Source organism: Alligator mississippiensis, chromosome 1, assembly GCF_030867095.1.
Source record: "Alligator mississippiensis isolate rAllMis1 chromosome 1, rAllMis1, whole genome shotgun sequence".
Taxonomy (NCBI): Eukaryota; Metazoa; Chordata; order Crocodylia; family Alligatoridae; genus Alligator; species Alligator mississippiensis.
The window spans coordinates 207785555-207805959 of record NC_081824.1 but is presented as its reverse complement, the minus strand read 5'-3'; the positions used below and the strand labels follow the sequence as shown (position 1 = coordinate 207805959).

At 46.5% G+C, this 20405-nt stretch overlaps 1 protein-coding gene across 1 annotated transcript in view; it reads left to right on the top strand.

The window, feature by feature from the left end:
- The first annotated feature begins 935 nt into the window (after positions 1–935).
- The window catches only part of PNPT1 (polyribonucleotide nucleotidyltransferase 1), a 56629-nt gene continuing 37159 nt past the window's right edge, over positions 936–20405 (top strand). The window contains exons 1-8 of the mRNA XM_006272488.4: positions 936–1131; positions 3415–3475; positions 3782–3856; positions 4111–4216; positions 15696–15745; positions 17643–17706; positions 17803–17850; positions 19712–19825. Of these exons, the coding sequence (XP_006272550.2) occupies positions 959–1131; positions 3415–3475; positions 3782–3856; positions 4111–4216; positions 15696–15745; positions 17643–17706; positions 17803–17850; positions 19712–19825 (691 nt within the window). The 5' untranslated portion in view covers positions 936–958. The remainder of the gene's footprint in view (positions 1132–3414; positions 3476–3781; positions 3857–4110; positions 4217–15695; positions 15746–17642; positions 17707–17802; positions 17851–19711; positions 19826–20405) is intronic.

Sequence of the window (20405 nt, the reverse complement as noted above, 5' to 3'; positions counted from 1 at the left end):
ATAACAGGCACTCCAAGGGCAAGCAGGGCCCTGAGCAGAGCACCCCGGGCAGCACCCACAGGCACTCCCATGGGTCCAAGGAGCCAGTGGGCGCCGCCCAGTGAAAGTCTGCCCCAAGACGTGCATGGACGAGACAGGAAACCAGCCCCAGATCACAGGTTGAGTCTCGTCCCCTCCCACTGTGACAGCCGGCCAGCTTGGCCAGAGCCAGGAGGAAGCGACCTCTAGATCTTGGGGCTGGGCACAGGGTGGAGGGGGAGGTGCACTGGAGCAAAGGGGTGCTGGGACCTTGGGGACAGGCCCCTGAAGGCAGCCAAGGGGCGCGGGGGGACAACCCCGGAAGCCTTGGGAGATCTTGGGGAGAAGGGGCGGGGCACTGACACCTCTGGTTCCTTTGCGGGCGTGGTCCAGGCTGGGGGCGGAGCCTGTGGAGCGGCGGGGGCGACAAAGCGGGGCGTCCGCCTGAGTGGGGGGTTGTTTTGTTTAGGGGGATGAGTTGTAACCAGAGTTCTGGTTTCTTTTGAGTAATGGGAGCTTATCTATAGTGATCATCTTGTTTTTAATGCTATTACGAGGATATCTTTAATAAATACAAATCAAATACAAAAAAAAAAAAAGTTGGCGGCCCCAAGGTCGGCGGAGGGGAGGTCACTGACGGTCGTTGGAGGGTGAGGCAGAGGCTGCGCCCAGGAAGCCAACGGGCAGGGGAGACTTCCAGAAGCAAAGGCCTCGCCCTGAGGGGTTTGTCCCTCGCCGGCCGCCGTAGCGAAGCCTAAGGTAGCAGCTAGAGGATGGCCGTGCACGGTACGCTCACAGGGCTGAATCGAAACTCGGCCTCGCCCCGCCCCCGCCGCTCCCCAGGAGCCAATGGGGTCGGCTTAGGGGCGAACGTCACTTTCCCGGCAGACCGCCGGGGCCAATCAGGCGGCGCTTTGCTGGAAGCGGTTTTCTGGGTGTCATGGCCGCTTGCATAGGCTGCTGCCGCGGGGGGCTGCGGCCTCGGCCCACGTGGCATCACCCGTTTCTAGGCGCCGTGCGGCGCTGTCTAGGCCCGGGCTCTCGCCTGGCGCCGCTCCTCCAGGCCCGGGGCTTCGGCGGCGACCAGGCGGTGACCGTGGACTTGGAGGGCAGGTAGGGAGGGGGCCCGGTGGCCCCTCCCCCCCGCGTGCTGGGGCCCGTGGAAGCGGTGGTTGGTGCCGGTGGTGGCGACTGGGGGGGCGTGTGTGTGTAGGTTGTAGCCGTGTTGGGTCTAAGGACATAGGCAGACAAGGTACTTTGGGTGAATCTAATATCTTGTATTAGACAAACTTAAATAGTTGGAAAAATGTTGAAAAAATAATAAGGAAAAATAGTTGAAAAATATATGTATATATGTCTTTTGGTTCGAGTTGATATCTTTTATTAGACCAATTTGGAGGTGGGTTGATGTATACAAAGGGGGACATTCTGCCTAGCTTGAAAAAGGATACTGTGCTATTCAAAAGCTTGCTAGAAGCATCAACCCACCTCCAAGTTGGTCTAATAAAACATATCAACTCAAACCAAAGGAGTCTATCATATAGCCCCTGACCAATGTTGACCCCAAAAGAAAACTCATATTTCTATATCTACATCTCTGTATAGATGAACACACACATGCAAGCAGGGGCCAGTGGCATTAGTGCTGGCTTGGCATCTGGACCTGTACAGCAGCATTTCTCAACCTGTTTCAGGTTGAGGGTGGGTGTTGTATAGCTGTGTTGGTATAAGGACCCGGGCAGACAAGGTTCTTTGGGTAGATGGGCTATCTTTTATTAGACCAACTAAATAGTTGGAGAAATTGTTCTTTGCAAGCTTTTGGGCACAAATGCCCTATGTAGAATAGATTCTCCTTATCCCTGAAGAAGGGTGTTTTGCATCTGAAAGCTTGCAAAGAATAGTTTTTCCAACCGTTTAGTTGGTTTAATAAAAGAGATCCCATATACCCAAAGAATCTCGTCTTTCTCAATCTGTGGGTCAGGACTGCCCACTGATGTTTAAAAATGGGTCCTGGTACAAAAAAGGTAGAGAACCACTGGACTAGAAACCTTCCCTGACTGTCCCACACCCACCCAACTGTAACTTGCCACTAGAAGGCTGGTGAGCCAGGACAAACTTCTGTCCTTGCTGTAGGGGCTGGGGAGTGAGAGATCACCTGGAACACGGGGACTTCTGCTGTAGGCAGTGGCCACACACCTTGATGGAATGGGAGCTGGGTAGTGCAAATCTCAGAGAATCCTGCCCTGGGTGACTGGTGCTGCCTTAGTGCCACCCCCTGCAGCAACCAAACAGCAACCGGAGGAGTCCCCTGCGGCCAGTCTCACCGATGGGGGGCCCTGTGGCAAAACTTACCAACCCCCCTCTGCAGGAGCAGGAGGGGGAGGGAGAAGGAGAAAAGCGCACTGTCTGCCTGTATAGAATGTTCCATCTCCTGAGAGAGATTCTCTGTGAAGCTACTTCACTTGGGTTGTTACTGAGTTATTTTTCTTCCCTAGTGGCCACTTTTACTCCGGGAAAACAATTACGGACTTCTGTATGTTCCTGGTTTCTCCTGAGCAAGCAGGGATTCTCCCTAGAGAATCTGAACATCTGCCCAAGTCCTTTGTAAGTGTACAGATACTCAGTCTCCTGGGAGAAACTCCCAAGAGTAATTTAAGCCTGGCTGATCCTGGGTTTTCTCCTGGAGCAGCCATTTTTTGCTCTGGGAGGGAAAAGCCTGTGTAGCTGTACATATGTGGTTTCTGCTGGGAGAGAAGTGACTCTCCCATGGAAACTGAATGTCTGTACATGGCCTAAATGTTCTTTTCCATCCTTAACGCAGCCTTTTCAGGGACTGAGGCAGAACTGCATTACAGGAGGCATATGTGTTGCCTATTCTATTGGCAAAAAGAGTGCTTGGTTTCCTGACGTGGCAAGGTAGTTCCTCCTGCGAATACTAAATGCAATTGGTATTTTTTTAACGTAAAACAAAGATATAAACATAAATGATTAGAGAGTTCTTTATTAAATTGATCCTCGCATGACAGGGACTCAACAATATGCAATTAACTTATGGAACTCATTGACACAAGTTATTATGGAGACCTGGTATTTTAACCTTGTTCAAAAGGAAATTGGGCAAGTTTGTGGAGGAAAGGTCCATCAGTCAGTATTGCATTCAGTGGATAGGCATGTAGGTAGGGATATTGCCTCTGAATCGAAACTTTGAATTCTGAAAGTTCCAGATGAAGAGAACAAGGAAGTAGAAAATTCTGGACGTGTCCTGTTCACTCCCCCTCACCTTCACCTCCTCCCCCAGCATTTGCTGTCTACCACCATGCAAGGAAAGATAATGGGCTAGATGGGCAAGATCTTTTGTTCCTGTGTCCCTAATAGAAAACATTCTCTTCTTAACAGAAACCTGAAATTTTCCTCTGGAAAACTAGCTAGATTTGCTGATGGATGTGCTGTAGTGCAGGTAAAAATCTATGGAACTTCAACATTGATAAATCGACATGGATAAATGTACAGTCTTTTACTGGACTATCAGAACCTATGACATGGGATGGGAATTGGAATTCCTAATGGCTAGGCTTTATAACTACCTGTTTCATAGAGAGAGATACTTTGAGAAATCCTTAAAAAGTAATTATTACAGATAGTTCATTCATTTGGTACTTCACTGGGGGGAATTCTGTACTGGAGAAATGAAATTGTACTAAACGATATATTTATTAAAATGTTGTGGCTATAAGTAATTTCACCTTTTTTTTTTTTAATCAAGTTAGGTGACACATCAGTGATGGTTACAGCAGTCAGTAAAACAACATCTTCTGTATCCCAGTTCATGCCCCTGGTGGTGAGTACAAATTATTCACTGTCCAAATTGATGCTATAAATACCCACAGAAAGTAGAACTTGAGAAGTAGATGTTATATACTGTAAATATTGTAAAATTTATGCAAGATTAATTTTTCACTGTGGTAACAGTAAATAACATTAAACAATTTTATTCAGATGTGTTATTGTAAAACTAACTCTTAACTGTGATTTTGTTGATTTAATTAGGAAAGAGCAGATAATGTTCTTTATTAATCTCTGTAATTTTATAAGGTTGATTATCGTCAAAAAGCTGCTGCAGCAGGAAGGATTCCCACAAACTACCTTAGGAGAGAGCTTGGTACTACTGATAAAGAAATTCTTACAAGCAGAGTGATAGGTATGGGAAAACATTGTAAAAACTTCTTCTAGTACTTTATTTTCATCATTTGTGGTATCTTCCTCAATGTTGGAAAAAGGAGGGTTATCTGTGATCATAATTTTCAGAGTTTATTGCCTCTGCAGCAATATTAGGAAAAGCGCATTTCTGAAAGTGCTGCAAAGCTCAAATCTGTTTTAAAAACAAATCAGCTGGGGCTGCTTGCACATTTCTTTATATGAGATTCCAAAATAGCAAATAGCTTGTTAGATCTCTTCACTCTTGAGACTAGGACTTCTGATACCTCTGACCAAGGGGACTGTTATTTTTTGAAGCTCCTACTGCTTCCACAAGGGAGGAAGAGGAAGAGGAACTTAAACTGCAATCTTTGGTAGACAGAGGCAGTCTTATTGGCTTCATCTTCCTCCCAGCCTTCCTTGTTACCTGAAAAGTCATCTCCAGGAAAGTTAAAACTTGTTTCTAGAATGAGGTGAGAAGAGCTTCATGTTCAGTTTACTGTATTTATTCAACTATAAGAAGTCTCTGATTATAAGATGATCCCCCAATAATTAGATTCTATGTATAGAAAATGTGTAAATTTTGTTATAATTTTCCAGATATAAAATCTAATTGTTGGGAGGTTTGTCCTGAATTTGTCAACCTCCAGCTCCTACAGCAGGGGAAAGAAATCTGGGGTGTCAAGTAACCCCTGTCTCATCTTCTGTCTCTGTGACCCTGCTCTCCATAAGCACATGGAAGTGAAGAACAAATTTGAAAAAACTAACCTTGAAATAACCATAGCTATAGTAATTTACATATAGTATCCATAGATTTAGTTCACCTAGAATTGATGATGCATTTTACATTTTTTGAAACTGTTGCAGGAAAGATACTCCATAAACACATTTTTAAGCAACATTTTAGCAGCACTTACTTAGAGAGATAACACAGAATGCATTATAGTAGTCCAAAGCCAAAAAACATATATTTTACCATATAGTTCACTGGGGTGAGCCCCAGCAGAGTCAACACCATTTCAAAATACGGTTACCCCACAGCTTAGCATTGCTCAGTATGTATGTGTACTGTAGATACCCTGCCTCTGCTACAAAGGATCCATTAGTGCTAATTAGCCCCCACTCATGACTAGAACCAGGTGTTCTTTTCACAAGTCCTGGGATCCTCTAAACATTTATATTCAGATGATACAGGGCAGTCTGGTCCAGCTTCATCTCATGAAGGGCAGGGCCACGTTAATCATATGCAATAGGTTGAGAGAGGGGGTGACAAAGGGATTCTGGGTGAACGGTTTGGAGCCCTGTTTGGTGATGTTTGCCAGACATTTAAGGCTGAAGAAACAGGAATCACTAGAAGTGAGAAAGAAAGAAACAGCTCCCCTGTGGGAGTGAAGAGGAAGTCAAAATGTATGCAGTGTTACGGCTCCCCATGAACGGTAAAAGAGCCATTGCTGAGGGGGACTGCACTCAATGAACATTAGTATATATGTTTTATTTGGATGGCCTGTATTACCTCTTCATAGTCTTGCTCAGTGTTGGCTCTATTTAATCAATTTCATAGTTGGTTTCTGTTATTGAGCGCAGCAGTTCAAAGAAGGCAGTGTATTTAATGCAGTTTCCTTGTATGTACATGTAAGACAAGAAACATTTCATATAATATTCAAGTAAATACACTAGTTAAAACTAGCAGGACTTACTAGATAAAGATAATCTAAAGGGTGGCACCTTTGAGACTGAGTGGTCACTGAGGCATGGGGTTTGATAGACATATTTCAGCTGATGCTGTGAAGGGACTTGCAGAAAGAAAAGGTTTTAAATAGAGAGGAAAAGGTCAATAAGGATGAGCAAAGCAGTTAACTTATGGAGGGACATGAGAATAAACAGAGAGGGTTAAAAGATAATCCAGGTAATAGTATAAGAACATGTGGTTTTGGTTGAGACCATATTTAACACAATCCACAAGTTGTTTTTTTTGTTTAAGGACAGCTGCTCAGGAAGTTAGTAAAGTTCAGTGATGGAATGTTCTAGGGACATTAAAGTGTTCTGCCATGGGCTTTTGTGTGCCTCTGGGTTTGATGTCAAATGGATGTCTGTTTATTTTTTTTGTTTAGGGTTAGCTCTGTCTAGCCCGGGGCGGGCAATTATTTTGGGTGGAGGGCCACTTACAGAGTTTTGGCAAGCCATCGAGGGCTGCATGACAGGCAGCCAGGGACAGATAAATATTAATATTCTATATTTTTTAGGGGCCCCACGGGCCAGATAGAAAGACCTGGTGAGCCACATCCGGCCAGCAGGCCACATTTTGCCCACCCCTGGTCTAGCCAATGCAGACAGCTGAAGGGCACTGTAAACAGGTGATGCTGTATATGATGTTGGTAGAAGAGCAGGTGAATGAATCCTGGATGTTATATTTTGTGTGGTTAAGGAACTGATGGGCAGAATCCTCTGGGATTCAAGTCCGATGTGGGGAAAAAGTCCAGGAGGGCTGGCTGTGCTTTAAGGACAGCCTTTTAAGGGCATAGGAGCAAGCTATCCCGATGCAATGCAAGAACAGGAAGTGCAACAGGAAACCAACTTGGCTGGACAGCAACTTCTTCAATGAATTGAAACTCAGAAAAATCCTATACAAAGTGGAAACTTGGTCATAGTACTAGGAAAGAGTATGAGACCATCATGTGGTTATGCAGGGAGAATTAGGGAGACCAAGGCATAGTTTGAGATGCAGCTAGCAAGGGACATAACAGGTAATAAAAAAGGATTTTACAAGTTTGTGAAAATAACAGGAAGACCAAAGATACCATAGGTCCCTTATAAAATGCAGAAGATGGTTTAGTTATGGATGATGCAGACAAAGCTGAAGTATTTACTGCCTCTTTTACTTCATTCTTCACAAATAGGGTCAGCTACCAGATGCTGAGTGCCATTGGCAGCAAAGATTCATAGATGTTAGGGTCGGAAGGGACCTCAATAGATCATCAAGTCCAACCCCCTGCATAGGCAGGAAAAAGTGCTGGCTTTAGATGACCCCAGCTAGATGCCTATCTAACCTCCTCTTGAAGACCCCCAGGCTAGGGGAGAGCACCACCTCCAAACTTTGGCCACTCTAACTGTGAAGAAGTTCTTCCTAATGTCTAGTCTAAATCTGCTCTCTGCTAGCTTATGGCCGTTATTTCTTGTAACCCCCAGGGGCGCCTTGGTGAGTAGAGCCTCACCAATTCCCTTCTGTGCCCCCATGATGAACTTACAGGCAGCCACAAGGTCGCCTCTCAACCTACTCTTGCAGAGGCTGAAGAGGTCCAGGTGCCCTAGTCTCTCCTCATAGGGCTTGGCCTGCAAGCCCTTAACCATACGAGTGACCCTTCTCTGGACCCTCTCCAGGTTATCCACATCCCTCTTGACGTGCGGCGCCCAAAACTGCACGCAGTATTCCAACTGTGGTCTGACCAGCGCCCGATAGAGGGGAATTATCACCTCCTTGGTTCTGTTCGTCATGCATCTGCTGATGCACAATAAAGTGCCATTAGCTTTCCTGATGACTTTTTGTCACACTGACGACTCATGTTCATCTTGGAGTCCACTAGAACTCCAAGATCCCTTTCCGCTTCCGTTCTACCAAGCAGGTCATTTCCTAGGCAGTAGGTATGCTGGACATTTTTCCTCCCTAGGTGCAGCACTTTGCATTTCTCCTTGTTGAATTGCATTCTGTTGTTTTCCGCCCATATGTCCAACCTGTCCAGGTCTGCTTGTAGTTGTTCCCTGCCCTCCGGTGTGTCCACTTCTCCCCACAGTTTTGTGTCATCCGCAAACTTGGACAGAGTACACTTCTCTCCCTCGTCCAAGTCGCTGATGAAGACATCGAAGAGTATCAGTCCAAGGACCGAGCCCTGCGGGACCCCACTTCCCACACCCTTCCAGATGTGGGGAAGACGACAAACAGGCTAGAGTAGTAGAAGAGCAGGTTAGGGATTACAGAAATGCTAGATGCTTTCAAGTCAGCTTGGCTGGATGGGATGAACCTTGGGTACTGAAAGAACTAGCTGAGGTAATTTTCAGAGCCATTGGCTGTCCTCTTGGAGAACTTGTGGAGGTTGTGTGAGGTCCTGGAAGCCTGGAATAGGTTAAACATAGTACCCATTTTCAAGAAAGGAAGAAGCAGCTGGGGCCCTACAGACCAGTCAGCATGACCCCTAAACCTGAAAGATCATGGAGCATGTCCTCAAGGAACCCATTATGAAGCATCTAGAAGAGACCAAGGTGATCAGGAATAGCCAGCATGGATTTACCAAGAAGAAGTCGTGCTTGACCAATGTGATTTCCTTCTGTGATAAGCTGGCAGGCTCTATGGATGGCGGAAGGGCAGTGGATGCGATATACCTTGATTTTAGCAAGACTTTTGACATTATCTTTCTCAACATTATCATTAACAAGCTAAGGAAATACAGACAAGATTAAAGTAGTCTAAGGTGGATATATAACTGTTTAGATCATGGTGTTTAACCATCAATGGTTCACTATCTAATTGGGAGGAGGTATCAAGTTGGGTTCCCAAGGGGTTGGTCCTGGGTCCAGTATTGTTTAATATATTAATTAATGATTTGAACAATGAGATTCAGTGTACCTTAGCAAATTTGTGAGCTATACCAAGTTGGATGGAGTTGCAGACACTCTGGAGCAGGGTTGGGCAAAATATGGCCCGTGGGCTAGATCCGGCCTGTGAGGCCATTCTATCTGGCCTGCAGGGCCCCTAAAAATTTTTTGAAAATTAAGATTTATCTGTCCTTGGTTCCTGTCAAAAAATGACAGGAACTAGGGGCAGTAGGACCCAGGGGAATCCTCAGCAGGCTCCTGCAGCAGCAGGGCCCACCCAGCCCACCCCACCAGCCACGTGGCTGCCCCAGCATGGGAAGCTCAGGTGAGGCGGGGAGGGCACTGCAGCTTACTGTGGCATGAGCTCCGGGTGGACTGCAGCTGCTGCTGCTGCGACACAGCCCCGATGGGTGAGCCTAGGCTGGTGGTGGGGGCAGGTTACAAACTGGTGCTGGGTGTGAGGGAAAAGCAGCCCCTTCCCCACCCTGTGCCTGACGCCCTGCATTGCAACTGCTCGTAGCCCGCGTGGGGCTGTCTGTGCCTGCTCAGGACAGCGCTGCATGGGCTGCGAGCAGCTGCAGCAGGGAGCACTAGCCACGGGGCAGGCGAGAGACTGCTTTTCCCCACGCTTTGCACCAGCTCCTTCCCTGCCAGCAAGCAGGGGGTTGGGCCTGTGCGCTGCCCCCCGCCTGTACCGTGGGGCTCGGGGGCACTGGGAGTGAGCAGGCACAGGACCCGCACCGGTGTCCCAAGGCCAGCGCCAGCAGGGCCCAGAGCAGGGCGGCAGTGGTACAGGGTCATAGATTCATAGATGTTAGGGTCGGAAGGGACCTCAATAGATCATCAAGTCCGACCCCCTGCATAAGCAGGAAAGAGTGCTGGGTCTAGATGACCCCAGCTAGATACTCGTCTAACCTCCTCTTGAAGACCCCCAGGGTAGGGGAGAGCACCACCTCCCTTGGGAGCCCGTTCCAGACCTTGGCCACTCGAACTGTGAAGAAGTTCTTCCTTATGTCCAGTCTAAATCTGCTCTCTACTAGCTTGTGGCCATTGTTTCTTGTAACCCCCGGGGGCGCCTTGGTGAATAAATCCTCACCAATTCCCTTCTGTGCCCCCGTGGTGAACTTATAGGCAGCTACAAGGTCGCCTCTCAACCTTCTCTTGCGGAGGCTGAAAAGGTCCAGTTTCTCTAGTCTCTCCTCGTAGGGCTTGGTCTGCAGGCCCTTGACCATACGAGTTGCCCTTCGCTGTACCCTCTCCAGGTTATCCGCATCCTTCTTGAAGTGTGGCGCCCAGAATTGCACGCAGTACTCCAACTGCGGTCTGACCAACGCCCTATAGAGGGGAAGTATCACCTCCCTGGACCTATTTGTCATGCATCTGCTGATGCACGATAAAGTGCCATTGGCTTTTCTGATGGCTTCGTCACACTGCCGGCTCATGTTCAACTTGGAGTCCACTAGGACTCCAAGATCCCTTTCCACCTCTGTGCCACCCAGCAGGTCATTCCCTAGGCTGTAGGTGTGCTGGACATTTTTCCTCCCTAGGTGCAGCACTTTGCATTTCTCCTTGTTGAACTGCATCCTGTTGTTTTCTGCCCTCTTGTCCAGCCTATCCAGGTCTGCCTGCAGCTGTTCCCTGCCCTCCGGCGTGTCCACTTCTCCCCATAGCTTTGTGTCATCTGCAAACTTGGACAGAGTACATTTCACTCCCTTGTCCAAGTCGCTGATGAAGACATTAAAGAGCATCGGTCCAAGGACCGAACCCTGCGGGACCCCACTGCCCACACCCTTCCAGGTCGAGACCGACCCATCTACCACGACTCTTTGGGTGCGACCCTCTAGCCAAATCGCCACCCACCGGACTGTGCAGTCATCCACATCACAGCCTCGTAACTTGTTCACCAGTATGGGGTGGGATACCGTATCGAAGGCCTTCCTGAAGTCCAAGTATACGACATCCACCCCTCCTCCTGTGTCCAGGCGTTTCGTAACCTGGTCATAGAAAGAGACTAGGTTGGTCAGGCACGATCTGCCCGCCACAAACCCATGCTGGTTTCCCCTCAGCATAATTTGTCCTGCCGGGCTCTCACAAATGTGAGCCTTGATAATTTTTTCAAATACTTTACCAAGGATGGAGGTGAGACTGACCGGCCTATAGTTGCCTGGGTCCTCCTTCCTCCCCTTTTTGAAAATGGGGACCATGTTAGCCCTTTTCCAGTCCTCCGGGACTTGGCCTGTGCGCCACGAGCATTCGAATATTCCCGCCAGTGGCTCTGCAATGACGTCGGCCAGTGCCTTCAGCACCCTCGGATGGAGCCCATCCGGGCCTGCCGACTTAAAGGCATCCAGTTCTTCCAAGTGACTCTGCACCACCTCAGGATCTACGCATGGAAGTCTGGCGCCTTGCTGCTGCCTCTCTACAACCCCAGTGAGAGACTTGTCGTGCCCCTCGCTTAGGAACACTGAGGCAAAGAACTCATTGAGGAGTTCAGCTTTGTCCCCCCTGTCCGTCACCAATTGCTTCTGCCCATTTAGCAGGGGTCCTATTCCTCCCTGGACCTTCCTTTTACTCCCTATATATCTAAAAAACAATTTCTTGTTGTCCTTTACTTGGGTTGCCATCCTCAGTTCCATGGTAGCTTTGGCCCGCCTAACTGCCTCCCTACAAGCACGAGCAGAGGAGGTATATTCATCTTTAGTGATCTCACCCTGTTTCCACTTTTTATGTGCTCCCCTTTTGGCCCTTAGGCTGCCCTGGATTTCTCTGGTCAGCCATGGAAGCCTCCTGGCCCCTTTCCCTCTTTTGCCTCGCTCGGGGATCGTCTTGCTTTGTGCCCGAAGGATCGTTTCCTTAAGGCACAGCCACCCTTCTTGGGCACCCATCCCATCAAAACTCCTACTCTGCAGTGCTTCCTTGACTAATCGCCTGAGTGCTATGAGATCAGCTTTCCTAAAGTCTAGCACTTTCACCCTACTAGTTACCTTACCCACTCGCCGTCTTATGTTGAATTCTATTATAAGGTGATCACTGTCTCCCAGATAGCTACCAATCTGGAGGTCCCCTATCATGTCATCTCCCGTTGCCAATACCAGATCCAGTATGGCATTCCCCCTAGTGGGACCATGCACCTCCTGTGTCAGGTGGAGGTCCTGTACACAAGTTAGAAACCTGCGTGAGCGATGGGACCTTGCTGTCTGCATCTCCCAGCAGATGTCCGGGTAGTTTAGGTCCCCCATGACTACCGCCTCTTTAGCTTTTATGGTCTCCGAGAGTTGCCTCAGGAGCCCCGCATCTATTTCTTCCCCTTGGTGTGGGGGTCTGTAGCAGACCCCTACCACCAAATCCCTTTCTCCTTGCCCCCCATGTAGCCTAACCCACAATCCTTCTACTTCTTCAACCTCGGATTCTGTCTTGATGAGGGTTGATGTGTATTGCTCACTGACATAAAGTGCAACCCCCCCCCCCCCCCCCTTTCTTCCCCGACCTGTCCTTTCTATACAATCTATAGCCCTCAATATGTACCGCCCAGTCATGGGATGAATCCCACCAGGTCTCTGTTAGCCCCACTAAGTCATAGGTGTTTAGTGCAAGCAGGAGCGCTAGTTCATCCTGCTTGTTCCCCATGCTCCTAGCATTAGTATATAGGCACTTAAGCCCTGCGACTGGTGCCTTTGCTGCCCCCCCCGCTCCGAGTCCCAAGGGGCCCATTGTTTCTTACCTTCTTGTTCCTTACTTGTTCTGTTGTGCTGGCCTCCCCATGGCTTTCAGGTTCCCAATGTTCTCCTTCTTCAGGCTGGGCTGTCCTTGTGCGTGCCACATGGCTTGGTGGTCCACAGCTTCCCCTGCCCTAGTACTCCCCTCCCCCTGACGAGCCTAGTTTAAAGCCCGCCGGAGGACATCCGCCAACCTAGAAGAAAACACACGCTTACCTTTGGGTGACAGGTGAAGCCCATCCCAGCTGAGCATGTCCCTCATCGTGATGTGCGGGTCATTGTCCAGGAAGCCGAAGCCTGCCTCGAGACACCACTGCTGAAGCCGCCAGTTGGTCTCTCTGATGCAGTTCTCCTGCCGTCTTCCTCGTCCGGTCACTGGTAGGATGGAAGAGAAAACCACCTGGGCACCGAACTCCTACAGCACGCCGCCCAGAGCACAGTAGTCCGCCATCAAGTGATCGGGGGTTCTCCTGGCCGCATCATTAGTACCCACATGGACTAGGACCATGGGGTAATAATCGGTGGGCTTGATCCTGGCCTGGATTACCTCTGTCACATCCCGAATCTTTGCTCCAGGGAGGCAGCATACCTCTCGTGCCGAGGGGTCCTGGCGACAGATGGGTCCTTCCGTACCTCTCAGGATGGAGTCTCCTATGACGAGCACTCGTCGCCTCCTCCTCTGGGTCATCGTGGATCTCTTGATCTGTTTGGAGTGTGAAGAACGTGGTGTTTCTTCTTGCCCAAGGGTGTCCTCCTCCCCTTCCATCTCCTGCAGGGTCACCAGGGCCTCGTACCTGTTCACCAGTCGGACTGGAGAAGCTGGTACCGGTTCGCTGCGTGCCTCTCCGGTCCTGGTTGTGACCGTCTGCCACTCTGCTGTGGAGGGTATTCCCCGGGGTGCTTCTTCCTTGGGTGCCTGGGCCTGCAGGGAAAGGAAATAACTGTCAGTTTCATCCTCCGCCTTCCTGATCCCCCTCAGCCTGCTAACCTCCTCCCGGAGCTCCCTCACCTGCGCCTCCAGAGCCCTAAGACGGGCACCTGCTGGACAGGTGTGGGGGCCCCCAATCTCTGCTCCCCCTGGCCCTGCTGGGGATACCCCACAGGCCAGGAGGTAGGGGGACACCGGCTCCCCCATGGGCTCGGTCTGGGTGGAGGCCTCAGACCTGCCCCTGGTAGCCTTGTCCCTCTGGGCAGAGGCCCTAGCAGCACTCCTCGTAGACACCATTCTACAAGCTGCTGTTTGTAGACTTGCGCGGTGTCTACGCCCTACCCCTACAGGAGTCCCACTCCTGGCCCTCCTGGCCTGCCCTCCGGCGCGAACACCCGCGCAAACGCCGGCGTGCTCTTACAGAGCGCGCCTGTTTGCGCGCTCTGTTCGCGCCGCGCGGCTCGGGAGCGTGGCTCCCTACTGGCTCAGCTATATGGGACCCGGGGGGCTTCCCCTCCGGATCCGGCTCAGCTGCGCCGGGTCCCTCCGCCCCACTTACCTTCGGGGGATCAGCTGCTGCTGCCCCTGCTGCCGATTCCTCTGTTGTTGCTGCTGCCGCCGCCGCCTCCGGTCAGTTGGTTGGTAAGAAGGGCACACGTGCGTGCGGGACACACGTGTGCTGCCTCCTCTCCTTCCCGCTGCTGGTTCCCGAGAACCAGCAGCGGGGTCCTGGGTGGCTGGGGCTCTATGGAGTCGGGCCAGCTCCCCGCTCTTCCTGCTTGCGCAGCCTAGCCTGGCTCCACAGACCCCTGCCAGTCTGCACTCTTCTCTGGGCCCCAACGGTACTGGCCCTGGGACATTGGTCCCAAGACATTGGGACATTGGTCCCAAGATGGTGACCAGGGGGCGGGGCTAGCCATGAAGCCCTTGACAGCTTGCCAAAACTGGGTAAGTGGCCCTCCGGCCAAAACAATTGCCCGCCCACCTCTGCTCTGGCGGGTAGGGCTAGGATCTTGAATGACCTGGATTGACTTGAGATATGGTCCAGAATCAGTTGAATGAGATTGAGCAATGAAAAATGCAAGGTCCTGCACTTGGGATGGAATAAGTTCATGCACAAAGGCAGATTGGGGAATGAGTGGTTAGGTTGCAGAACTGCAGAGAAGGACCTGGGGGGTTACAGTAGACAATAAAATGAATATGTTGCTGAAAAAATACAATTCAGTATGCTGTTGGCTAACGAGTGTCACTTGCAAATCAAGGGAAGTGATTCTTTCACTCTGTTCAGCAGTAGTGAGACCTCACCTGGTGTACTGTGTTTGTTTTTGGGCCCCACACTTGAAGGCTGTGGACAGCTTGGAAAGAGTCCAGTGCAAAGTATCAAAAATTATTAGAAGCCTGGGAGGCAAGACTTACAAGGGAAGGTTGAAAAAACTAGGTTGATTTAGTCTGGAAAGGAGGGTAGGGTGCAATTTGATAATAGTCTTCAAATACCTGAAGGGCAATTAGAGGATAGAGGTGGGCTCTTCTCTTTGACCATAGGGGACAGGATTAGGAGCAATGACCTCAAGCCTGCTGCAGGGGTAATTTAGGTTGCGAATTAAAAGAAACTTTCTGGCTGTGAGGGTGGTCAAACATTGGAACAGGTTACCTAGAGAAATTGTGTAATTTCCATCCTTGGAAGTTTTCTGGAGCAGGTTAGACATACTTGGCTGGATGGTTTAGTCGGAGATGCTTCTGCCTTCAGCAGGGGGCTGGGCTAAGTGACCTTCTCTGGCCCCTACCGTCCTATAACCCTTGTTGACAAGGAGCCAGAGCTGACATCTGGATCTCTTGCAAGGCCTGGTGGTTTGGTGAGAAATGGATTTAAATAATCTGTTGTTGGAGAGATGTTTGTAGTTGTGGGGCTGCCAGTATCTTATGGACAGCAGATACCTGTATCTATGAACATGCCCAGTCTTTTTTGGATCCAGTCTTTTTTGGATCCTGCTCAAGTTTTAGACTCTCTTGTGGCAAAGAGTTTTGCATGTTAATTAGGCTCTGTGATTTTTATTTTTTTATTTTTTTTTTTGGTTACGTTTTGAAAACGGGTTTCCCTTTGGAGTAATTCTTTGTTTTAATCATGAAATATGATATGCTTTGTTGAATTTCTTTATCAGTTTTTATTGTACACGTACTTATCTTTCATCTATTGTCGACAGTCATCATCTTAGTCTTCTCTGTATGTAAGTTTTGAAATGTTTCTTTTACAGATCGGTCAATTAGGCCACTCTTCCCAGCAGGCTACTACTATGATACACAGGTAGGTTGTGCTCATTATATTTAATGATAATCACATTTGCAGATTTAATTTGGAGATTGTTTCAATGGAAGCCCTAGGAAACAATTTTGGACTAGCATTCATGATGAATCCACATTTTGCAAAATAGTATTTATTGCTGATGTGATAGAAAAATTAACAGCAGCATCCTTTAATCATTCAGTAAATTGCTTTGTTTTAACATGTGCCAAGTGTCCTATGTTATTAGAAATAGTTACTCTATTGAACTGGTTTAAATTCAGACTAGCTATCATAAGGAAATAATGCAATTTATATTTAGGGAGCAAGTCATTTTTACTCAGTAACAGTTTAATTGAAATTGTGTAGCAATAATAATTCTTACATTGCACAGCCAGTAGAATAGGATATTCAGCAAACTTAATTCAGGATTCCAATAGGTTTTTTGTTGCAAGCTTGTTCTTGATTTTCCATGTCTGACAGAGATGCTCCACTACTTCCCCGTGGTGGGAGAATAATCCTTAGTATTTGAGATCCTTTTAGTTGTTTTTTTGTGAACATTTAAAGGCTGCTCACCATGAAATGTTGTTGATCACACACTTTACCCCTCGTGTCTATTTCATTATTTTGGTTGTTAAGGTAAGCACATACGAAGTATAGATCCATGGTTTTCAGCAGGGGTTCCATGGTTTCAGGGGGTACCACAGCATGGGTTCCTTTTGCCACAGCCCTTCCAGGGTTCTGCTCTACACGCATCTCCTGGAAACAGGTACATGGGACAGTTCCACCTGCCCCAGGCATCTGTTCCTGGGGGACACCAGGCAGGGTCAAACCAAGAAGGGCTGTGACAAGAGAGCACACCCCTGCTACAGCTACTTCCTGATCTGGCTCTGCAGAAGGGACATGGCGTGGTTGTACTTGGCTGCAGTGATAGCATTTCTGGTGAAAACCATTGACCTGTGAGGATGATACGTCTTGCTTTTGGCCCATTCCCTCCAAGTCTCTGAGATGATCTCCTTGCTTGCCACTGATTGCTAATTACATGCTGCTTGCTTGTTGTATTAAACCTGTTTGCTTAATATAATTTTAAAGGGCAGCCTTCATTTGACATAAACTGTTTTGAGCTCTAGTAAACTCCTTTAATATAAGATCATCGAAAACAGCTCCTGCAGACTTTCTGCAGCAAGCAGGTGGGAAAGATATGCAAATTAATGAACTGTGTTTTAACCACTGATGCTGGTCAAAGCTTTAATCCATCTGGCTTAGGGGCTATATGAATGGGGTAGGAAGAATGAAGGATGCTTTTGCACACTCCCCAGTAACATCCCGACTGTTAATCAGCCTGGTCTTTAGTCCACTGTACAGTTTGCTTTTAATAAAGCTCCCTGGTGCCTGTACATGGTTACTGGCACAGACTGAGACAAGTAAGCACTCATTAAAGTGCAGCCTCTGCAGAGTACTTTTTGCTGCATTGCAGCATTTGCTGGCCTGGAATGATGGGGGTGGGTAATCGGAGGTGGAAGTTGGTCCTTTAGTCTTTCAAATGAACTCTTAAATGTCTGTATACCTGGCATTGCGTGCATTAGTGACTGAAGCACTACCATGGTGGTTCTCAGTTATGGTACCAGCAAATTCAAAGAAGTCAGATGGGTGTCTCTGATAAGGTTGAGAACTACTGGTACAGATAAAGATAACCATATTTTAAGGACCAATTCTTGTTCTGGCTTTGCAGTTCTTGGTGTCACATATTAACATTTTTCTTTACCAGTTAATTGATATATGTATTTGAATACTTTTCATTTACTTACATGAGCTTGTGCAAGTATTAGGCAATTGCATTTTATAACCCTTGCAAATATATCGTAAGTAGAAAATAATGCAAGAACTTAGAGCTTGTTTTTGTCTTTCTGTCTTATACCAGATCCTTTGTAATCTTTTAGCAGTAGATGGTATCAATGACCCTGATGTCCTGGCAATTAATGGAGGTAAAAAGGATTCTCTCTTTAGAAAAGGCTGCAAAATATTTTTTGTTTATGTCTGTGTGAACAGTTTATAATCTATTTCATATCTTACAATTTTAGCATCTGCAGCACTTGCATTATCAGATATTCCTTGGAATGGTCCAGTTGGTAAGTAGATATTTTAGTATCAAGGAAATAATGGAACAGTTTAGGCCACAAGGACCTTGCAAGCCTAAAACAGTGTCTCTGATTCCAGTGGTAACTTGTAATTTTATAATCTTGTTTTTCTCTCTTTTCTGTGTGAAAGGTTTGCACAAGGAAAAGTGATTAATGGACAACTTTAAAAAGAGATACTGCTACTTAGATTTTCTTTGTAGAACCCAAGTAACTTTGATTAGGAAATTATCTTCTTGTTTTTATTTCCCGTGGAAAATAACATTTTTAAAATACATGGCTTATTGTATTTTATTTAGGTTAATACATGCCTATGAAAGCTTCTTCATAGGGTATTGCTACTGCAGATGAACTCTTTGTTTATTTTGTTTACACTTTATAGACACCTCTTTTGTTTCCTCAATAAATATCAAAACCATTCTCTTGGAGGTCTTTCTTCCCCTTTAAAACGTTCCTAACCATCTTTTCTTTGTTATTCCAAGAAATAGTTTCTAGTGTACCAGCCCTGTTGGAACATCTATAATTTTCAGTATGTTTTCTGTTAGCCAATCAGTTGGGAAACAGTAAAACTTTATTGTTATCTTATCCCTTCAAGAACATTTTTTTTAAATGCTCAGAAAATTAAATTTGATTAAACTGGAGTTAAGGCTGAAAGATTGTGTGTGCAAATACGTTAGAATCCAAGGCAGTGTGGATAGAGCTCTGTACTGGGTGTCGGAGAACCTGGCTTCTATTTCCAGCTGTGCCATAGGCCTGACTTTTGGCAAATCATTTTACTGCTTTGTGCAGGTTTTTTTTTCCTTTCTTTATAATGAGAGTAGTGATACTGACCTCCTGAGTAAAGCATTTGGGGCATTTTATATGTGCTTTTACATGTGCTCTGGGACATGGTGCGGAACATTTTAATTAGCAAGCTGTGATAATTAAAAGCGCCTACGCGTTTATGTACCAGCATCCGCATGATAAAGAAATGGCGGTGGGATGCTTTGAACTAAAGCTCATCGAACATGTTTTATTTCAAAGTGTCATGATGCCATTTTTTCAGTATGGGGACACTGATGCACATGACTCGGAAGGCTGCTGGAGTGTGTCAGTTTCCGTGCTCCGGCAGACTTGATTAAGCAAATCTGCTCTGATATGCTGGATTTCCAGCATGTCGGAGCAGGCTCCCTGCACATCTGTAGGAGCCTCTAGACTCAGAAGTGAAAATGAATGAAAGCTAAACGGTACTATTTTGGCATTTGAAAATATTTTACTTCCTGAGTAATGTATTATGGCTTTAATATGTGAATGGGGTTTTACTGCTCAAATTTTGCTTCGTATTTTTTACTTCCTTTGTTTTTTCAGGTTTTGGAAAAACTTGTGTGCAGGGCCTAGTGTCAAAGGAAGCAGGATAGGGTCTCTTTTTACCTTCAGGCACCCTCCTGTCCCTTTCCCCAAGAATTCTAATTGGAGGTTTTCAGCAATTGAAAACAGCTTTCATGAAGGAAACTTTTCCCGACAGATGTTTTACTTCATGTGTTTTTCTTAAATGATTTATGTTCTAGAAAACCCACATCCAAATTATGAAGAAAAACAGGCTGTTAAACTGGGTATAACACTACTACCAGGGATATTATGAGACTGGTAGTGACCCAGTAAATGAGAATATTCAAGGTTATTTCATTTTTATTTAATTTTTTTAACTGTGTTATTAGAATTTGCATTCTTTTGCAAGAATACCTGGAATAAGTATATTAAACCACTATATCTCTAAAGAAAATGATCAATTAATAATATGAGTTGCTGTCAGAAAAAAATGAAGTTAAAGAACAGGTATTAAGCTTCAAAGATAACTCCTGTATTTTCTCTGTAGGTGCAGTACGGGTAGGAATTGTTGATGGGAAACTTGTTATTAACCCAACTAGAAAAGAAATGTCATCTAGTATGTTGAACTTAGTGGTCACTGGAGGCCCTCAAAGTCAGATTGGTAAGTGGTTAAATTATTCAAATAGGGGAGGGGAGTACTTAAAGGAAGTTAATGCGTTCTCATCTTTTAATTGTAACTCTAGAAACATTTCCTTTCTATAGAATAAATAAGAATAGTTACAACATGTTTTTCTTTTTTTTTTATTTGTCTGAAATGTTTTTACTGAATAACTGAGACCTGAATCTATTTAGACAAATCTTAACTTGAGCCAACTGCTTGCTTATTTGGATTGCATCTTGGACTTAGTCTACTTTATAACTACAATTAATGTTTAGATTGTATTTATATTTCAGATTTTTTTTTATCACAACTTTATGTAATCATGCTGTTCCACATAATCAGATTGTGTGACAGTTAAATGCATATTCTGCCCATTAGCTTATATTGGGGCATTTTTTTCCTGTAAATTGCATTGTATGGAATTTTGTTTGCACTGAGTCGCATGTAAATTAAAATTATTCTGTAATCTTCCTATTAATGTTTGCATAAATCCAATGTCTTGGTTTCCATAAAACGCTATTTCTACTATAACGTTTGGAAATAATAGAATCAACCTGATGGTGAACAAAGCAACCAAGCC